General features: G+C 36.8%; 1 protein-coding gene across 13 annotated transcripts in view; it reads left to right on the top strand.

The window, feature by feature from the left end:
* PAM (peptidylglycine alpha-amidating monooxygenase) overlaps nt 1-17,712 on the top strand; it is a 321,951-nt gene that overhangs the window by 255,670 nt on the left and 48,569 nt on the right. For 7 of the 13 annotated variants that reach the window (XM_040239733.1, XM_040239738.1, XM_040239737.1 and 4 more), the window contains one exon: nt 12,336-12,656. The exons of the other annotated variants lie outside the window; for them this stretch is intronic. In XM_040239733.1, the coding sequence (XP_040095667.1) occupies nt 12,336-12,656 (321 nt within the window). The remainder of the gene's footprint in view (nt 1-12,335; nt 12,657-17,712) is intronic. 13 annotated transcript variants of the gene reach the window in all.

Here is a 17,712-nt window from a genome sequence, read left to right as displayed (position 1 = left end):
TCAGTCGAAACTGAGGCTGGACTGTGTTTTCTTTTTGAAGTTGAGTTGATCAAGGAAGACTTTGAAACCCCTGAAAGATTAGAAACCTAGAGGTCTTATTAGCAGAGTAACCTTAAATATTATATTTAACCAGTTCTTTTCAAACAATAAGATTTCAGGAGGTGCCATATATGCCTAAAAACCAAATGCTATGATATACTTTTATATATTGCTGTTTGTTTACCCTTTTGTGTTTGATAGCATATACATATAAAATTAAGAAGTTTAAATATATGCTTATATATTTATATTGGGCTATATACCCAGTATAGTCTTAATGGTTTCAGAGAAGAATTCTAAGGATGCATAAATTATTTTCCTGTAGTTGCCATTTTATTCTACTTATGAATAAAAATGCTATTAAGTTATTTAACTTGGGAGGAAGAAACCATTAGGCTGACTCAGTTCATACTGCAGGAAAAAAGCTATGGTATTTATATGTTGAAATTAGTGGGTCCATCAGAATGTCACCTCCTAGATTATGTGACGACAAATACTTCACCGAAAGCCATTTCAGTGGCCAGTGTAGCCTCTCTATTTTTCTGCTGGTCTTTGAGGGATCACCAGCCTGAAGAGAATTTAAAGAGAAATATAGAAATATTCCAAATGTATATTTGTACACATCATCCATTTGATTCACTAATGAGATCAATCTATCTCCTTGCAATCCACAGGGCAAATCTACTCATTACTGAGAGAGTGTCCTATTTTTCTCAGAGATGTTTGTTTGCACAAAATATCTATTTGTATTCCTTCCCTGGGGTGTTAAATTGACCAAGTAGCCGATAGGAGGGCTCTAATTATTCAAATAAATTACACCATGTAGGCTGATTTTAAAAGAAAGTCCTCAGACTTAACCCTTTGCCTTATTTTGGTGTTCTGGCCGGAACGGTTTATGTTCAAATACTCCTCCTAGTTGTATTGATTCTTTCAATATTTTAAATCTCTGATAAATAAAATCCTGAATTATTTCAGTTGTGCTAGCCATAAACTAACAGACAGCATTGATGTTGGTCATATGGATATAAAACTCCCATTGGAAATAGAACAGTTAAGGAGCAGGAAAGAAAAGACCCAAAACATTAGAGGACATGTACCCAAAGGCAAGCTCTGAACCCAACAATGGCTAAATAGAGAAAGTCCTACCTGGATAGTGCAAACAACTTTTTTTCCTGCTTCCTGTCTTAATACGTTGGCAAAGCAGACAGAAAGATAAAGGTCATGATATATAATCTTAAATGCTATGTTGGAAAGAAGGGATGACCTTTATTGAGGTAGTAAAAAAAAAAGAGGGGGGGTGGTGAGACAGAGAAATACTCATATGCCATAGGCTGAAAAAAAGAACTGTCCCTGTGCCAGAAATGGACAGGAAGTGGTAAGTACCCCCAGCATGGAGAGAAAACAAAACAAAAAAAATCAAAGCAAACCAATCATCTGTTTAACACAGGTTTATCTAATACTCTGTTTCCCCAGGAAAAATATAATATTTTGTTTTCTTTGAAATTCTAATCACTAAGAATGCTAGCTATTAATTTTTGCCAGAATATTCATCCTGGTTAGAAATTAACTAACAAGGTTGCAGGTTTGAAAGTGACATCTGAGTTGTGTGAGTCCTTGTAGAGTTGCCCAGCCTGCTGCAGGATCCTTGTCTGCCTTTGCTCTCTCTTGAACAGAATTTTGACCAAAGGCAAATGTATCTCAGACTCCGTCTCAAAAGGTATAATTATGGAAACACCAGAGGAACCTCATTATATGCACATCTTTATCTATCAGGTTGTCCTGGATCATGCAACAGTGGAAAACATTTTAATGAGGCTTTAATTAAATCTGCAGGGATTTTTTTTTTTTTTAAATAATGTTATTTGGCTCGGGGCTGGTGCACTGGGATGACCCAGAGGGTTGGTATGGGGAGGGAATTGGGAGGGGGCTTCAGGATGGGGAACACGTGTACACTCATGGTGGATTCATGTTGATGTATGGCAAAACCAATACAATATTGTAAAGTAATTAGCCTCCAATTAAAATAAATAAATTTATATTAAAAAATAAAAAAATAAATTAAATAATTAAAAAAAAACAATGGAGAGGTAAGGGATCCTTAAGGGTACTTTCAAGTATACCTAAAATTTATATGTCAACTTTAGATTTGCCACACTCAATAAGTTTTTATTCCTATCTATATACATTTGAATGATATTGCTACATCCATGGAAAATACATTTATTGAAACTTTATGTAGATATGTTCATTCCATGTGATACTCCTTGTGTAAAGGGTGGACAAACAATGCTTTAATTTTACTGGCTCTGCAAATGTAGTAGAAGTATGATCTCAGTCAAGTTACTTTACATATCTGTGCTGCAGTTTTCTTATCTATAGAATGGCAGTAAACAACTGACTAAAACCTCAAAGTATAGTCAATCACATAAAATTGTGTGTGCAAAAAAAATGTAGATTAAAAAAATAAAATAAAAATCATATTCAGTATAGAAGATATGGAAATTATAGAAAGGTATAAAGAAGTAAATAAAAATCGTCCATAATCCCTAGAAGTATGGATGTATAGGTACACCCTGTATGTGAATTATGTATTATACATATGTACATACATTATTTTTGAAATATTTAGATCATAATGTATGCAGATTTTTATATCTTCTTTTTAAAATACTGTATCTTATGTACTTCTTCCAACTATGAAAATTCTTGGCATGCGAGACTTTCCGTGGTTGCATAATATATGTAAATTCGTGCCCATAGTGCTTTAAAAATAGCCATTTGTCCATAGGTAAGCTTATGTGAATGAACGAGTGCAGAAAAGCACTAACGGATATTCAAAACAAACGAAAATGTCACCATGCCTTGAAAATGTTGTTAGTGAAGAATTCCCTGTGTATGTAATAAGGACAATGAGCTAAGCAATAAAACCCAATTAGACAGTGATTCTGGGTGGAGGAAGTGAATCCTAGATTATACAGAATGAGAAAGGTGTTGAGATTTTCCAGAGCAGACACATACAAATGTATTCCTTCCTTGTATGTTCCAGTTGGCACTTTTAGGAAACTGAGGCATGTTTTTTCCTCTTTTTTCTTATGCATTCTGATTCTTGTCATAAATGTTCTCTATACCAAAGGTACAACCTGAACCTTTTGGCAATGTTGTTTAGGCAGGGAACGTGGGCTGAAACTAAGAGGAATGCCAGCTGTTAAGAATTCTGAATTTTGAGTGTTTCTCTCCTTTAAAATTCAAAACATAGATCTAGTACTCAAACTTATATGATTGTATTGGGAAGATTTTAGGCCTTAAAAAGAAACTCAAGGCAGAATTGAAAGTCAAATCTACAATAGTGGTGTGTCCTTGTGATGGTACATTATTCTCTGGACAGCATTTCTTTTTCAGCGGAAAGAGCCTTTAGTGTGTTTTATTCAGTTTGCTCCAAACTCTTCTCATTGTAGTCTTCATGCACTCATGTAATCAATCTTTCTACTCAAAGGTCAGCTTGAGCTTCTGTATTCCCAAGGCAGGAGGAATATGACAAAAATACAATTTGTAGAGGGAAATCACTCCATGGCCCCAGATAGTTAAAGGTCTTCAGACACCTTCTGTGAAACAGAATAATTTCACAGTGGTTTTACGCTAACAAAAATGAATTACCATTGGCATGTTTTATCAAACAAGCAGAATCAAGGGAACAAGGTTGCAAGTTAAAAAGACAATAGTGTGCTGTGAAGCTTATTAAAGTAACAGTTGATAAACCATTTATGAGAAGAGTGAAATACAGGCTGGGCTTAGTGGTTAAAATTTAATTCCTTTGTTGTTCAAAATAGGACCTTCCTTTCATTCCCTAATAAAGTCCCAATGATTTTAGTAGCATCTTCTTAGGTAATTCCGAGCATTCTCAAAGCAGTTTGCTGTTTTAAGGAAAAAACGAGTCTTGTTTCTCTTTCCAGTCACTAAAAATTTATTGGTTTGTTATGATATATGAGAAGCTCACAAATTTTTATTTATTGAACTCATCTATCAAACGCAATTTTAAATACCCCCCAAGGCTCTGGGAAGCTAAGCGGATGCTCTTTTGAATCGGTTTCCTAATAACAGAATAAGCAGATGTGGATGGTCATTTGTAACCTAGTTGGCGTTTCCAATAGAGATCAGTGTGCATGGCGGTCACAAAAGTCACCTCCTAACTTCTTTTTTTATATTTGTCTTATTTTCTTAAAAAAACAAAAACAAGGTAAAAAGTCCCTTTCTGCTTCTGATCGTTTCACAATCAGATGAATCCTATAGAAGGAAAAAGTGATAACGTTAACTTCACCTGTGATCCTTGAGCTAGTTGCCATGATCTTGTGTTTTATGTCTCTGAGGCTAGAAGGACAGATATTGTGGGTTCAGTTCAGTCACTCAGTCATGTCCGACTCTCTGCGACCCCATGAACCGCAGCACACCAGGCCTCCCTGTCCATCACCAACTCCCAGAGTCCACCCAAACCCGTGTCCGTTGAGTCAGTGATGCCATCCAACCATCTCATCCTCTGTCGTCCCCTTCTCCTCCTGTCCCCAATCCCTTCAGCATCAGGGTCTTTTCCAATGAGTCAGCTCTTCACATCAGGTGGCCAAAGTATTGGAGTTTCAGCTTCAACATCAGTCCTTCCAATGAACACCCAGGACTGATTTCCTTTAGGATGGACTGGTTGTATCTCCTTGCAGTCCAAGGGACCCTCAAGAGTCTTCTCCAATACCACAGTTCAAAAGCATCAAGTCTTCAGTGCTCAGCTTTCTTTATAGTCCAACTCTCGCATCCATACATGACCACTGGAAAAACCATAGCCTTGACTAGATGGACCTTTATTGACAAAGTAATGTTTCTGCTTTTTAATATGCTGTCTACGTTGGTCACAACTTTCCTTCCAAGGAGTAAGCGTCTTTTAATTTCATGGCTGCAGTCACCATCTGTGGGTTAGTAATAAGTAAACAGTCACTAAGCCAAATCACCTTTAACCAGAAGGGAAAGTGTCAGCTCTGCCTGAGTCATAAACCAAGATATGAAACTCTAAAAAGAAATGCTTTCATTTATCATTCCTTGTATCCCTCTTATTACAGTTGTTGCATGGTTATAATCTTATTAGCTTAGTTACTTGGCATATTTTGTTAAATTGCTGACGAATATCCTATTTATTCTCCATGTACCATAGAAATCACAGAGCAATAAGCAGTAACAAGAACTGTTTGTTTTAGGTAATGAAGTACTAGTGATTTCTGTGGAAAATGGGAGTTTATATTCTGAAAGATTACCAAGAGATTCTTGATCATTTTAAAAATAATAAAATGCCTGCCAGAATTAAGATTCTATGTGTCTAAAAGTAGGGGCACTTATTTTTTAATTCAATCATCTTAAAATATTCTTTTAAGTATGGGGTAGTTTTACAAAGGATGTTTCCCCTTCATTTACTTTGATCTCACCGTATTTCTGAAAGTAAACCAGAGAAATTTCCATACTGGTGGAAGGGAATAGTGAGTGGTCCCAACTACACAGAAGAATGTCTGTTGAGCTGTGAAATAGTTAATGCAAGCAAACAGCCAACAGACTTGGAGTTTAACTGGCAGTGCTTTAGATTTTCTTGTATTATGCTGCATAGTTTCCTGACACATTAGCTGCTCCTTCTCTTGTGTTTCCCAAATACCAAACCCACTTAGCCAAATGACTGAAAGACCTAGAACACTTCTGCATTTCTTAAGATAAGAATCAAAGTTTGAAGTGAGGAGGAAAAGGAAATGGAACTCACTGCAGTCTAAAATCATCGAGGAAATATTTTTTATCTTTACTAATGCCGAGAGTGGCATTTTTAAAACATTATTCATTCCAGAATCATTTATTGAATATCTGCTGTGATGGGAACAGTACTAACCATTGGAAATATGATAATGAATAAGAAATGAGAGGGGTTTTTTTTTTTAATGTAAAATCATATTTGTAGCTTGCCACTTGTCCCTTCTCAGATAATTTAAATGTACAAAAAAGTATTTTAGACTACCTTAGAGAATTTTATTATACATGTAAGGTATATTGCCAGTGGTAAGTGAAAATTATTCAAAAGAATAGAAAATAGAAAACTCATACTTTCTGAAACCAAAAACCAGTCATTATTCTTTAGGCCAGCATTGTGCAAATCACTGTAGTATATGTATGTATTGATTGATTTAGTAGAGTCTTATACAGTTGTAAGAAAAAGACAAGCTAGGATAGGACAAAAAATAAACTTATTCAATTAGAGAATAAATCTTGAGCACCTGTTCTCAGAAGACTACTACTTTAGAAAGAAAAAGATTAATATGGTAGAATTGACAGGTCTGAAGTGAATTCACAGAGAAGAGTTTTGGCTGCTGTAGAACAGAAAGGGGAACCTGGATCCAGTACCCTTAAAAGGCAGGCCCCTCGGCCAGGCTGTCTCCTTCAAAGCCCAGTTCAGCATCCTACGGCGGTGTGCCTTAGTACCATGCCATTGGTTTCCTCATCTGAAATGAGTACTTCATGGAGGCTAAATGTATTCTGTAGTATGAAGTACCCAGTAAAGTGACCTGGTCATGCTAAGTTCTCAAAAAATATTAGCTGTTATTACTATTACTGTCTTTTGCAGTTTATAAAGTACTTCCTCATATTTTATCTCTGTCACGAGTAAGTAGGGTAATTATACATCCCAGTTTTTCTAGGACCAGTTTATGGCTAGAATAAATATTAATAACACCCCTTTCTTTCTCAAATGTGTCCCAGTTGGAAATTAAATTATATAGTCCCCTTAGCAGCAGGACCCAGAGTAGAGTTAGGAAATACTGTCCTGGAACACATTGGTTGACAGAGCTGAGGAAAAGGATTCATACCCAGGGAGTATCGAGGGGAGGCAGGCTACCTTCAATCACAAGTCATTTGTACAAACATAGAGCATTTTTAATACCAAGTCCAAACAGATTTTTTTCTGTCGAAGGCAGGCTTGAGGATTTGCCCTGAAGAATAAAGGGTAGAGTCTTTCAACATGACAGTTACAGGGTGATAAGCATCTCAGATGAGTAACTGTGGTCGGGAGGGAAAAGGTGGTGCTGACACACAGCATCAATGGATCAAATGACTTCGTGATTCACTGGTGAGAGAAGAATGAATCTAGTTTTCTGGATTGATTGTCCTAAAACATGGTTTAATACTGAGACACTATTTTTTTTAAATGTTAAGTATGGGAAGAAGAGGAAGAGCTCTGGTTTGGTCCTGTTGAGTTCAAAGTCACATTGAAGTGGATATTCAATCCAAGTGGAAATTTCTAGATGACAGTTTTATATACCACTAGGATCTCGGTACTAGGAAATCTTCAGGTTTCAGAGTCATTTGTCAAATGTAGCAGCTAAAGCTTTGTGAGTATCTGAGACTACTTAACAGAAAGAGGTCTTCAGTTCAGTTCAGTCACTCAATCGTGTCCGACTCTTTGCGACGCCGTAGACTGCAGCACGCCAGGCCTCCCTGTCTATCACCAACTCCCGGAGTTTACTCAAACTCCTGTCCATCGAGTTGGTGATCCCATCCAATCTCATCCTCTCTCATCCCCTTCTACTTCCGCCTTCAATCTTTCCCAGCATGAGGGTCTTTTCAAATGAGTCACCTCTTCACATCAGATGGCCAAAGTATTGGAGCCTCAGCTTCAGCATCAGTCCTTCCAGTGAACATTCAGAATTGATTTCCTTTATGATTGACTGGTTGGATCTCCTTGCAGTCCAAGGGACTCTCAAGAGTCTTCTCCAACACCACAGTTCAAAAGCATCTATTTTTCAGCACTCAGCTTTCTTTATAGTTCAACTCTCACATCCACACGTGACTGTGGGAAAAACCACAGCTTTTGGAAAAAACATACAGACCTTTGTTGGCAAAGTAATGTCTCTGCTTTTTAATATGCTGTCTAGTTTAGTCATAGCTTTTCTTCCAAGGAGCAATCGTCTTTTAATTTCATGGCTGCAGTCACGTCTGCAGTGATTTTGGAGCCCAAGAAAATAAAGTCTGTCACTGTTTCCATTGTTTCCCCATCTATTTGCCATGAAGTGATGGGACCAGATACCATGATCTTAGTTTTTCAAATGTTGAGTTTTAAGCCAGCTTTTTCACTTTCCTTTTTCACTTTCATCAGGAGGCTCTTTAGTTCTTCTTCACTTTCTGCCATAAAGGTGGTGTCATCTGCATATCTGAGGTTATTGATATTTCTCCGGGCAACCTTGATTCCAGCTTGTGCTTCATCCAGCCCGGCATTTTGCATGATGTACTCTGCATATAAGATAAATAAGCAGGGTGACAATATACAGCCTTGATGCACTCCTTTCCTGATTTGGAACCAGTCTGTTGTTCCATGTCCAGTTCTAACTGTTGCTTCTTGACCTGCATAGAGATTTCTCAGGAGGCAGGTCAGGTGGTGTGGTATTCCCTTCTCTTGAAGAATTTCCCACAATCTGTTGTGATCCACACAGTCAAAGGCTTTGGTGTAGTCAATAAAGCAGAAGTATGTCCAGGGTAGAAAACACTAGCGTTTCCATATGTTGGGCAAAATAAGAGGAAGCAAAGATGACAGGTGAAGACCTGGAAAGAACATACTAGAAGGAGAGTTTCTGAAGGGACTTTAAAAGTGCTATGTGCCACCAGTAGGTCAGGATGGAGAGTCTGTTGGCTTTGGCAGCTAGGAGCTCTTAGGTGATTCTTGCCATGCAGGAGTGAAGTAGGGAGTGGAAGCAGATACCTTCAGTTTAGGAAGAAAGAGGATGTGAGGGAGAATGAAGCAGCGCAGCATCCCACACTGTCCAGTATGGTAGACGCTAACCACGTGTGGCGCTTGAAATTTGAATATAAATGAATTTAAAGTAAGCAAACAAAACTTAAGGCTTCCCTGGTGGCTCAGTTGGTAAAGAATGTGCCTGCAATGCAGGAGACCCCAGTTCGATTCCTGGGTTGGAAAATCCCCTGGAGAAGGGAAAGGCTACCCACTGCAGTATTCTTGGGCTTCCCTAGTGACTCATCTGGTAAAGAATCTGCCTGCAATGCCGGAGACCTGGGTTCAATCCCTGGGTTGGGAAGATCCCCTGGGGAAGGGAAGGGCTACCCACTCCTGTGTTCTGGCCTGGAGAATTCCACGGACTCTATGTTCCATGGGGTTGCAAAGAGTTGGACACAACAACTCTCAATACAGTTGTATTAGCTGCGTTACAAGCATTCCATTGCCCCTTGCATCTAGGAGCTATCCTATAGCACAGGTAAAGACTGTTTCCATTATCACAGGAAGGTCTGCCAAACTTGTTGCAGAAAGAGGGAAAATGGAAAAACCTGAAAGACATAGTGTGTCAAAACAGGTCTCTTCTCACCTCCGCGACCACGCGAGATAAACACACTCGGAGTGTGTGTGTCTATAGCCTGAGTCAGATATTTGGCAGAGAAGTTGTGTCAGAGAAGGAAAGAAAGAGCAGATAGGAAAGGCTCTCAAAGGCTCAGAGAGGGCTGGTACCTGGAACACTGGAGTGGGGATCGTTCTTTCTCCAGAAATAGACTGAGAAGCAAAAGAAAGAACAGATACAACCTTTTTTGGCAAAATCAGGAAGCAAATGATGAACGTAGCCATGATGACTTGTTGAGAAAACAGAGGCTGTAAACGTAACAGGGGACTCTTTTCCATACGACAGTCCCAGTACTTCAATAAGAAATGGAACTGATTCTTTAAAATTTTTGGTAAACCGTAGATTGAAGCAGATGCATGTTGCAACTGGAGTTTATATCTTTGTCATTAATAATTATAATAACTACAGTTTAGTGATATCTACTTTATGATATCCGTTGGACTGGGCCTTTTACATTAACTATCTTTGTTAAATCCACAAAACCATTTTAAAGGTAGCTGTTGTTTTCTATTTGTAAAGGTTAAGTAACTGGCTTAAAGGCACAGAGTAGCTATTAAGTGTCAGGGGTTGGATTCGAACACTAGTGTGAAATGCAGACCAGACCTTGAGTAACAGCAATACAGAAAAAGAGCAGAGAGCTGTGGCTACACATAGCAGCAACCCCTAATCTCGCTGTCCAGGCAGGCTTCTTGGATACAAGTGACGCCTAAGGAACATCTGAAGGTTGAGGCCCTGGGGAGAGAAAATGTTTGGGAAGGAGAAACAGCATCTTCTCAGAGTTGACTTTCAAGCAAGTAAAGTCCAATGTGGCTATAATATAAACTGAGGAAAAAAAAAAAAGAGAGAGAATATTGAGAGATGACACTGGGGTAGAGGCCATCCAACGTCCTCCATTTATAGTCTATTCCATCTGTTGTACTCAAGGTTAGATAGATTCCATAAGTCAGGATCTTAATATGACTAAGAAAAATGGTTAGCATTTCCAGATTTCATATATTTCAGATACCAGAAGAGACAAAGGCTGGGGGAAGGGGGGCGGGGGGAACACCTTCCTGGTTTATGTATGAGTGTAGGAGATAGCCATCTAGTGGTCTTCTGCATGTAATCTCTAGAAGTGAGTTGCTGCTCTGAAGCAGGGTTGTCACAAGGCCAGTGCATTTGTGTGCAGCCAAGCCTATGTTACATTGCTAACTTTGTTTTCCTAACCCAGTGATCATTGTAAATGACCATTCCAAAGGAACCAAGTGCTCTGCATTTGGTATTTTATCACAGCTTTCAGATTTTTGCTGACAAACCTGAATAACCATGCCTAGTTCTAAGCCTGTGTTCCTTCGTCAACGTTAGCCTAATGTCATGGATTCAGGTTTTAAAATTGTGTTCTTTATCTGTCCCTGAAATCATCTTGTTTTTAGTCGCTATGTAAAATGTTTCATCGCACAATAGCATATTGAGCTATTTATATTTAGTGTGTGGGGCAGGAGAATTTCTCAGTAATAGATTTATTTCTCTTCTGTGAGGCAGAATGCCACTGTGGCCTACCACAATCAGGTGTATTGTGATTTGCTTTGTTCATTTTACTGATATTGGTCCTAATACGTGGTAATTATTTTCTGATTGAAGATCTCACCTGGGAGAAGTTGCTTTCATGAGCAAGAATTGAAAGCTTACTTTGAATCATTAAACCAAGATTATTTGCAAATATGCACCAATATATTTTAATAATATATTCTTTAGTAGAATGTATCCTGGTTAAACCAGTTATTATTTTTGTTTTCTGATAATCATAAAAAAAGATTTTATAAATGTTATCTGATCATGCTATAAATGTAATTAAAGCTTAAGCAAAAGGACTCCACAATTATAAGTTTCATTAACAGTACTTAACATAGGGTGAGGAAAAGGAAGACCTGTGGGTTATCTTGGGTTTGGGGTTAGAAAAGCAGCTTTATGATTTCATTGAAAATATAAATGTTTCCTGTTCACACAATTGACTGAATGGATTGAATGGACTTGAAGCCATAATTGTAAATGATGAAGATTAAAATGCTTCATGAACCTTTCATAGTTGTATTTTGAATCTGTCATAATATTTTATAAATAATGTGTTTTCATGAAGCTGTATTATCATATCCACATTGACTTCTTAGTACAGGAAGACATGAAATAACATTGCAGTGATGAATCATTCCAATGATACTAGTTTGTTAAAAGTCTTCTCTTTTGCTAGAAACTGATTTAAAAATATTCTTTAGTCACAAAATTATTTTCAGGAATTTGTTCATTTCTTGTTTAAAACGGACAACTGGAGCTACTTAGAAGAGCAGCAACACAGCTAACAAAATGATAATAAAACGTTGGTTTTCCAGTTGCCAAGTGGATGTTATATTTTTTGTGTTTCATAGCACCTGCTCAAAAATATACATTTTATTTTTGTATATTATGCTTTAATAGGCTTTTAAAGACAACTTCAAAGGGTTTGCCTGTTTTCTGAGGTAACTGTGATAAGATTTTATTTTGAAAAACTGATGAATTCTGACTTCTAAATCAATCCAACAGCCTTGTGAAAACCATTATTGAAACATGCCATGCAGTCACATATGCATGATTTTATCTCTACTGTTTGCTAATAGAGGTTATTTAGTGTTATTGGCTGCTGAGATAATAGAAGCAAATGGGTGGTTTATGAAATGAAATGTGAAGCATTATTATTTTTTCATTGTTCTGGAAAATCTTTTTTTTTTTCTCCCCATGCTTCAACATCTGAGAGCAACCTTCTCTCTCACTTATCATCAGGAATCAAGAGATGATATTTTTAAGGCACAACATTTTGTAAATTTTGAAGTCTTATCAACTCCCCACCCCTTCTCTCTTCTCTTTTTTCCACAGGTGATTTCTATTCACTACTTTCCAAGCTGCTAGGAGAAAGGGAAGATGTTGTTCATGTGCATAAATATAATCCTACAGAAAAGGCAGAATCAGAGTCTGACCTGGTAGCTGAGATTGCAAACGTAGTCCAAAAGAAGGATCTTGGTCGGTCCGATTCCAGAGAGAGTGCAGAACATGAGAGGGGCAATGCTATTCTTGTCAGAGACAGAATTCACAAATTTCACAGACTAGTATCTACCTTGAGGCCCGCAGAGAGCAGAGTTCTGTCATTACAGCAGCCCCTACCTGGTGAAGGCACCTGGGGACCAGAACACACAGGAGGTGCGTTTAGGTGCTTCTTTTAAAGAATACAATGTGAGATACTACGATCCACATTAACAAAATCTGAAGGGAATAAAAATTAATGGGTGAGAAAACTCACCAATGAAAAGGAACTTACCATTAGAAAAACATGATTCTATTTGGATTATCAGATATCACTTTTGTTCGAGTCTTTGTTTTGGTCCAATCCTCCATACATTGCATTTCAGCTCAATTGATGAGCCAGAATTACCAGGACCCAAACTCTCTGGATCATATGGGGAAGGGCGGCATATGGAATTCAGGAGAACCAATCCTTAACCACATCAACATTGGGAATGAACCAAAATTTCAAACCTAATACATAAAGTTCCAGTGTGTGAAATGGTTATACACCACCTTCCTTTAAGGTAATTTAATTCCTCTCAGAGGAATCTTACTTCCAACATTCTGATCCAATTGACTTGTAAAATGTAACCCTTTTTATGTCTTTGATTTCTTAAGTTCCATTATCAATTATCATCTTAATTGGAAAGCTGAATGGTTATATCTGAAGGGACCTCCAGCAAGTCAGTATCTATCAGATTCATCTTCTAACCAGGATTGGCTTCTGTAATTAGAGGACAATACCTTATTCCCTTCAGGTTTCTGTGCCAGCAAGCTATGGATGCCTCATCTTTGTCTCTAATTGTGTTGTGGCTTCTGTGATATTGATCATGTTTCATGTTACTTGCTAATGTGGAAAGCCAGATCATACAGCATGTGGAGATAATCTCCAGAAAAGTAATGGGTGTGCGTGCATGGCAGCAGTCCATGCGTGGGCTGGAATGGCACAGGCTTGCCAGCATGATGTTTTCAAATACAGCTTTGCAGGAAGCCATAAATTATTCAACACCCAACTGATTTTTATTTATAATTGAAAAACAAATTAGCATGCAGTGCCGTTTTCTCACACACAAGTTTCAAGCATTGTCCATTAGGACTAGCCTAATAGTCTCTATGAGGTGTTAACTGGAACCCAGATTTTTAACCTCTTCATATTTAAATAGGGTCAGCCCTGCTCTAACTCCTTCTAAATTTACCTAATAAAACTGTTTCCAAAGAGGTGGCCCCTGAACCTCCCCTTGCATCAAAATCACCTAGGATGGTTATAAAAAATCTAGACTTCTGAATCCTCCTGAAGAGCAACTGAGTTGATATCTCTGAGCACAGGGTCTAGGAGTCTGCAGTTTATGATGCCCTTATCTATTTCATAGACAGACTGGATTGTCTGTCTGAACCTCTGTTATTAAGTACAGTAAATTGTAACGCAAACAATGCGTAAATATAAAAGGGCTTCTTTGGTGAGAATACAATTCTGTTCAAGTTTGAAATGTTAGAGTTCCAGCATACTTTATTCCGTGACTTATCTTTTCTAAACTTTTTTACTGAGGTGACATTGGTTTATAACATTATATGTCTCATGTGTGCAGCCTTATATTTCTACCTCTGTATACCCTACAATGTGCCCACTACCAAAAATTTAGTTTCTAGTTGTCTATGACTTGCCTTTGTTACTCTTCAGTTTGAAATAATACCATGATCATTTATAGACATCCTAAGTGTCTGTGAAAATCATAATTTGACTTAAGGAATTATATTCCTAAGACCTACTAAGTTTTTCTAAGAAAGAAATACTTAAAACACTCAAAATACAGTTACTGGCCAAGTCTCCACATTCCTTTCAAGGTGGTAAAAATGGCACTCCTTTCGAGTGCCTAGAAGAAAAATGTTCCTCCAAGTTTCCTTTCATTTTAAGGATGTGGGCGAATGTCACTGAAATAAAGCAATGAGTTAGAGAAACATACAATACAAATTCTAGTTATAGGAAGAAAATGTGCATGTATTTCCTTTCTGAATGATTTATTTTAGTGTTATTTCACTACTATGATTCCAAATTTTTATAAAATTAAATGCAAAATAGCAAAGCCCACATTTAGATAAGCTATTTCTAAAAATCTTTTCAATTTTCTTTCACTGTTTACTATAGCACAATGTAATATCTGACTTTAATTGAAGAAAACACTCAATAAGTGGTATAATAAGTTAATAATAATTATTATTATACTTGCTATCATTAGTGTCACGTTGGAGTAAGATTTCAAAAATTTAAACACCAAAGTAGTAGAACTGAATATTAATTATTTTAGCTTAAGCAGCATCCATGAGAGAATTTTCTTACAATATGTAGGAAAGCTGCAAAAATTGACACTCTAAGTTGATTAACAAAATGTAACTTAGCAGTGTTCTATCATAATGAGAATTTGTGGCTCTTCAACTTACTGGTCACTTACATTGATCTGCCTTGATGTTTTCCTGTAATATATGATGTACAGTGTGACAGTGTGCAACCTAGTAAATTGGGAAGCAGATATACTCCTTTTTAGTATACTTTGGTTTCTACCATTAGTTTGATGTCTGTATTAAGACAGCATTCATGGAGAAGAAGGAAAATCATAGTCTCTTTTCTGGTTGCCTTCTGGAAACGAGACTCTTTGAAAACTAAATTTAAAACTACCGATAGTTATTCTCTTCCTGTTGAATTTAATTGGACTACTATTTGCTAGCATGTGGAAGCCTGATTTGACATATGCTGTACACCTTTGGACATCAGAAAATACATCTGCATTTGTGTGATACCTCCCACAAGATGAGAGAATGTGTAGTCTTTAAATATTGTTATGGTGCATTTAAATTTTACTTAATTTCTATGGACAACTTTTTCTTGACTCAGAAGCCATACTTTTAACATATTTCAGTCATGCTGGCTCTAGGTTCAAGTCTTATAGAATTCCCAGGGTTGAATAAAGCATTCACTAGGCTGAATTTTCATTTCTGGAGGAGAGGAGAATAATGAAAGCAAAAATCTATGACAAAATCATTTATAGAGGAAGAAACCCATTTATAGAAGCATAGAAAGGATACATGCCGTGTATCCAAAATGCCACAGTTCAGTCAACCAGCATTCAGACCCAGGCAGATTTGCTCTGTCTTGGTTTTTAATTACTTTATTACTCTGTCTCACATAAAATAATAGTCAGATAGATAGGCTGTTTTTTTCCAACCTTCCCATCATCTTATCTACAGTTGTAATAACTCTAGGTGTAGATTGCCTTTGGTCATACTTTCTCAATCAATATCCAAACAATTTGACTAAGGTGAAGATTCACTTGCAGTTAAATTTTTAAAAGAAAAGGAAGTCTGCTAACACTTCTGAGCCTCTGGCTATGTCTTAACTCTCTTACTCACTTCCCTCCCACTAAATAAGACATTATAATTAATCTGGTTTTCTTTCTCACTTAAGTATAAATATTTCTCTTATAGTCTTAGTTAATTATAGTTACTGTTGGCACTTCTGATGAATAACAGTCCCTGACCAAAATAAGGCATCTTTTCATCACTAAAAGCAAATCTACTCGTGTAGAAAAAGCAACAATTTTATTTTGTTCTTGTTGAAATCTACTGATTTCTGTAGGATCTTCTCCTTAAGATTAAATATAAAAAGCCTTGTTACAGTAAAGTTAAGTCATAGCGTAGGTTTGACATTATATTTTTTCCTCAACTTTTTTTGTCTAATTCTGTTAGTCCTATGTACACAGATAAAGGAATGCCCTTTTAAATGCTTGTTAATAATTTCATATGAAAGCAGCATTGATTGCTAACATTAATCTTTCTGGGAAAGATATAATTCATTAATCTGCTTAGTGATTTATTGATACAGTTTTAGTTTTAATGTTGGATTTTTTCTGAAAGTAACTTTTTAAAAATATATGGTAGAATATGAGGCTGTCCATTTACGTTTATCTATAATGAATGCAAGGATTCTTCTGAAATAACCCTATCATTTGACATCTGAATTTAGCGCAGCTGACGCTTGGAGTTGGGAATGGCTTGCCCAAGGTCATATGTAAGAAATCTGTATTTAATTTTCAAATTAGGACTGTCAGTTTACAACATTAGTCATATATGCTAATGAATTACTTCTTAAGTAAAGTCTAAGAGGAACCTGAACTCGAATTTCTAACTTTTCCATGCTTGAAAATGTCAAGTTTAATTTAGAACCCAAATACATTTTATCAGACAGTTTTTAATAAGGATTTGAAATATTTTTGAAGGTTAGAAAATAATCACCCTTGCTATTGATGGCCAGAGTCTGGCCCAAGCCTATCGTTCTTTTCTAACTACAGAAAATAACCTGGGATTCTGTCTGAGCATCCTATAATTCTCTTGTAAAGATGGGCAGGGCTTTTGAAAGCATTACTGTTCATTCCATATGCATACACCACTAGTCCTCCGTGACTGCTTTGATTCTTGATCACATCATCTTAAAGAGAACAGCCTTTAACTGCGTAATAATGAAAAAAGATGACAACACTCAAAGCAGAAACATCAATTCACAGAGCTAGTGTTCACAGAAGAAAATGTGAACTCAGTTTTCCTTTAACCATTTGGGAATTTGTAATTAACACAGAGACCTAGGTTTTCATGTCCTGAAAGTTTTGAGGTCTTAGCTAGGTAATCTTAATGAATGTGTAGTGATGTTTGTAATGAAATTTAAAGTAATGTAATATAATTTCTCTGAGTGTTCTTGCCATGCACAAAACAGTTCTTCCTTTGCACTGACTCAGTACTGAAAGAGCCAAGTTTCTCACATTGCTAACCCTCATTTATTTCCTCACGTATCAGCTTTACTGTTTTGAAAATTTACCAGAAGTGTATAAATGTGCCCTAGATAGTTATCCTGCTTTTTCATCTTGAAAGTTTCCAACCAAAAGGAATTCTTGTAAGTGACAGAATAGGTTGTTAACAACCTATCAGTCAGTGCTTTTTGCAGATTTTGAGAGTTTACCAATCTAAGGTCAGTGATAATATGGGATTATTCACAGTTAGATTGAAGTTCTTTACACAATATTTCATGTATTTTATGAAATCCTCATTTGAACCCAGAATAGTATATTTATTTAGGACAGTGCATATTTTCTATCAAAAGTAGCATCTCTAAATCTTCATGAGCACCTTGCTTCCAGTCCTTGTTGTA

The sequence above is a fragment of the Oryx dammah genome, unplaced genomic scaffold (genome assembly GCF_014754425.2).
Source record: "Oryx dammah isolate SB20612 unplaced genomic scaffold, SCBI_Odam_1.1 HiC_scaffold_5, whole genome shotgun sequence".
Lineage (NCBI taxonomy): Eukaryota > Metazoa > Chordata > Mammalia > Artiodactyla > Bovidae > Oryx > Oryx dammah.
The sequence above is the reverse complement of the archived record's forward strand: the minus strand, read 5'-3'. Positions and strand labels throughout refer to the sequence as shown.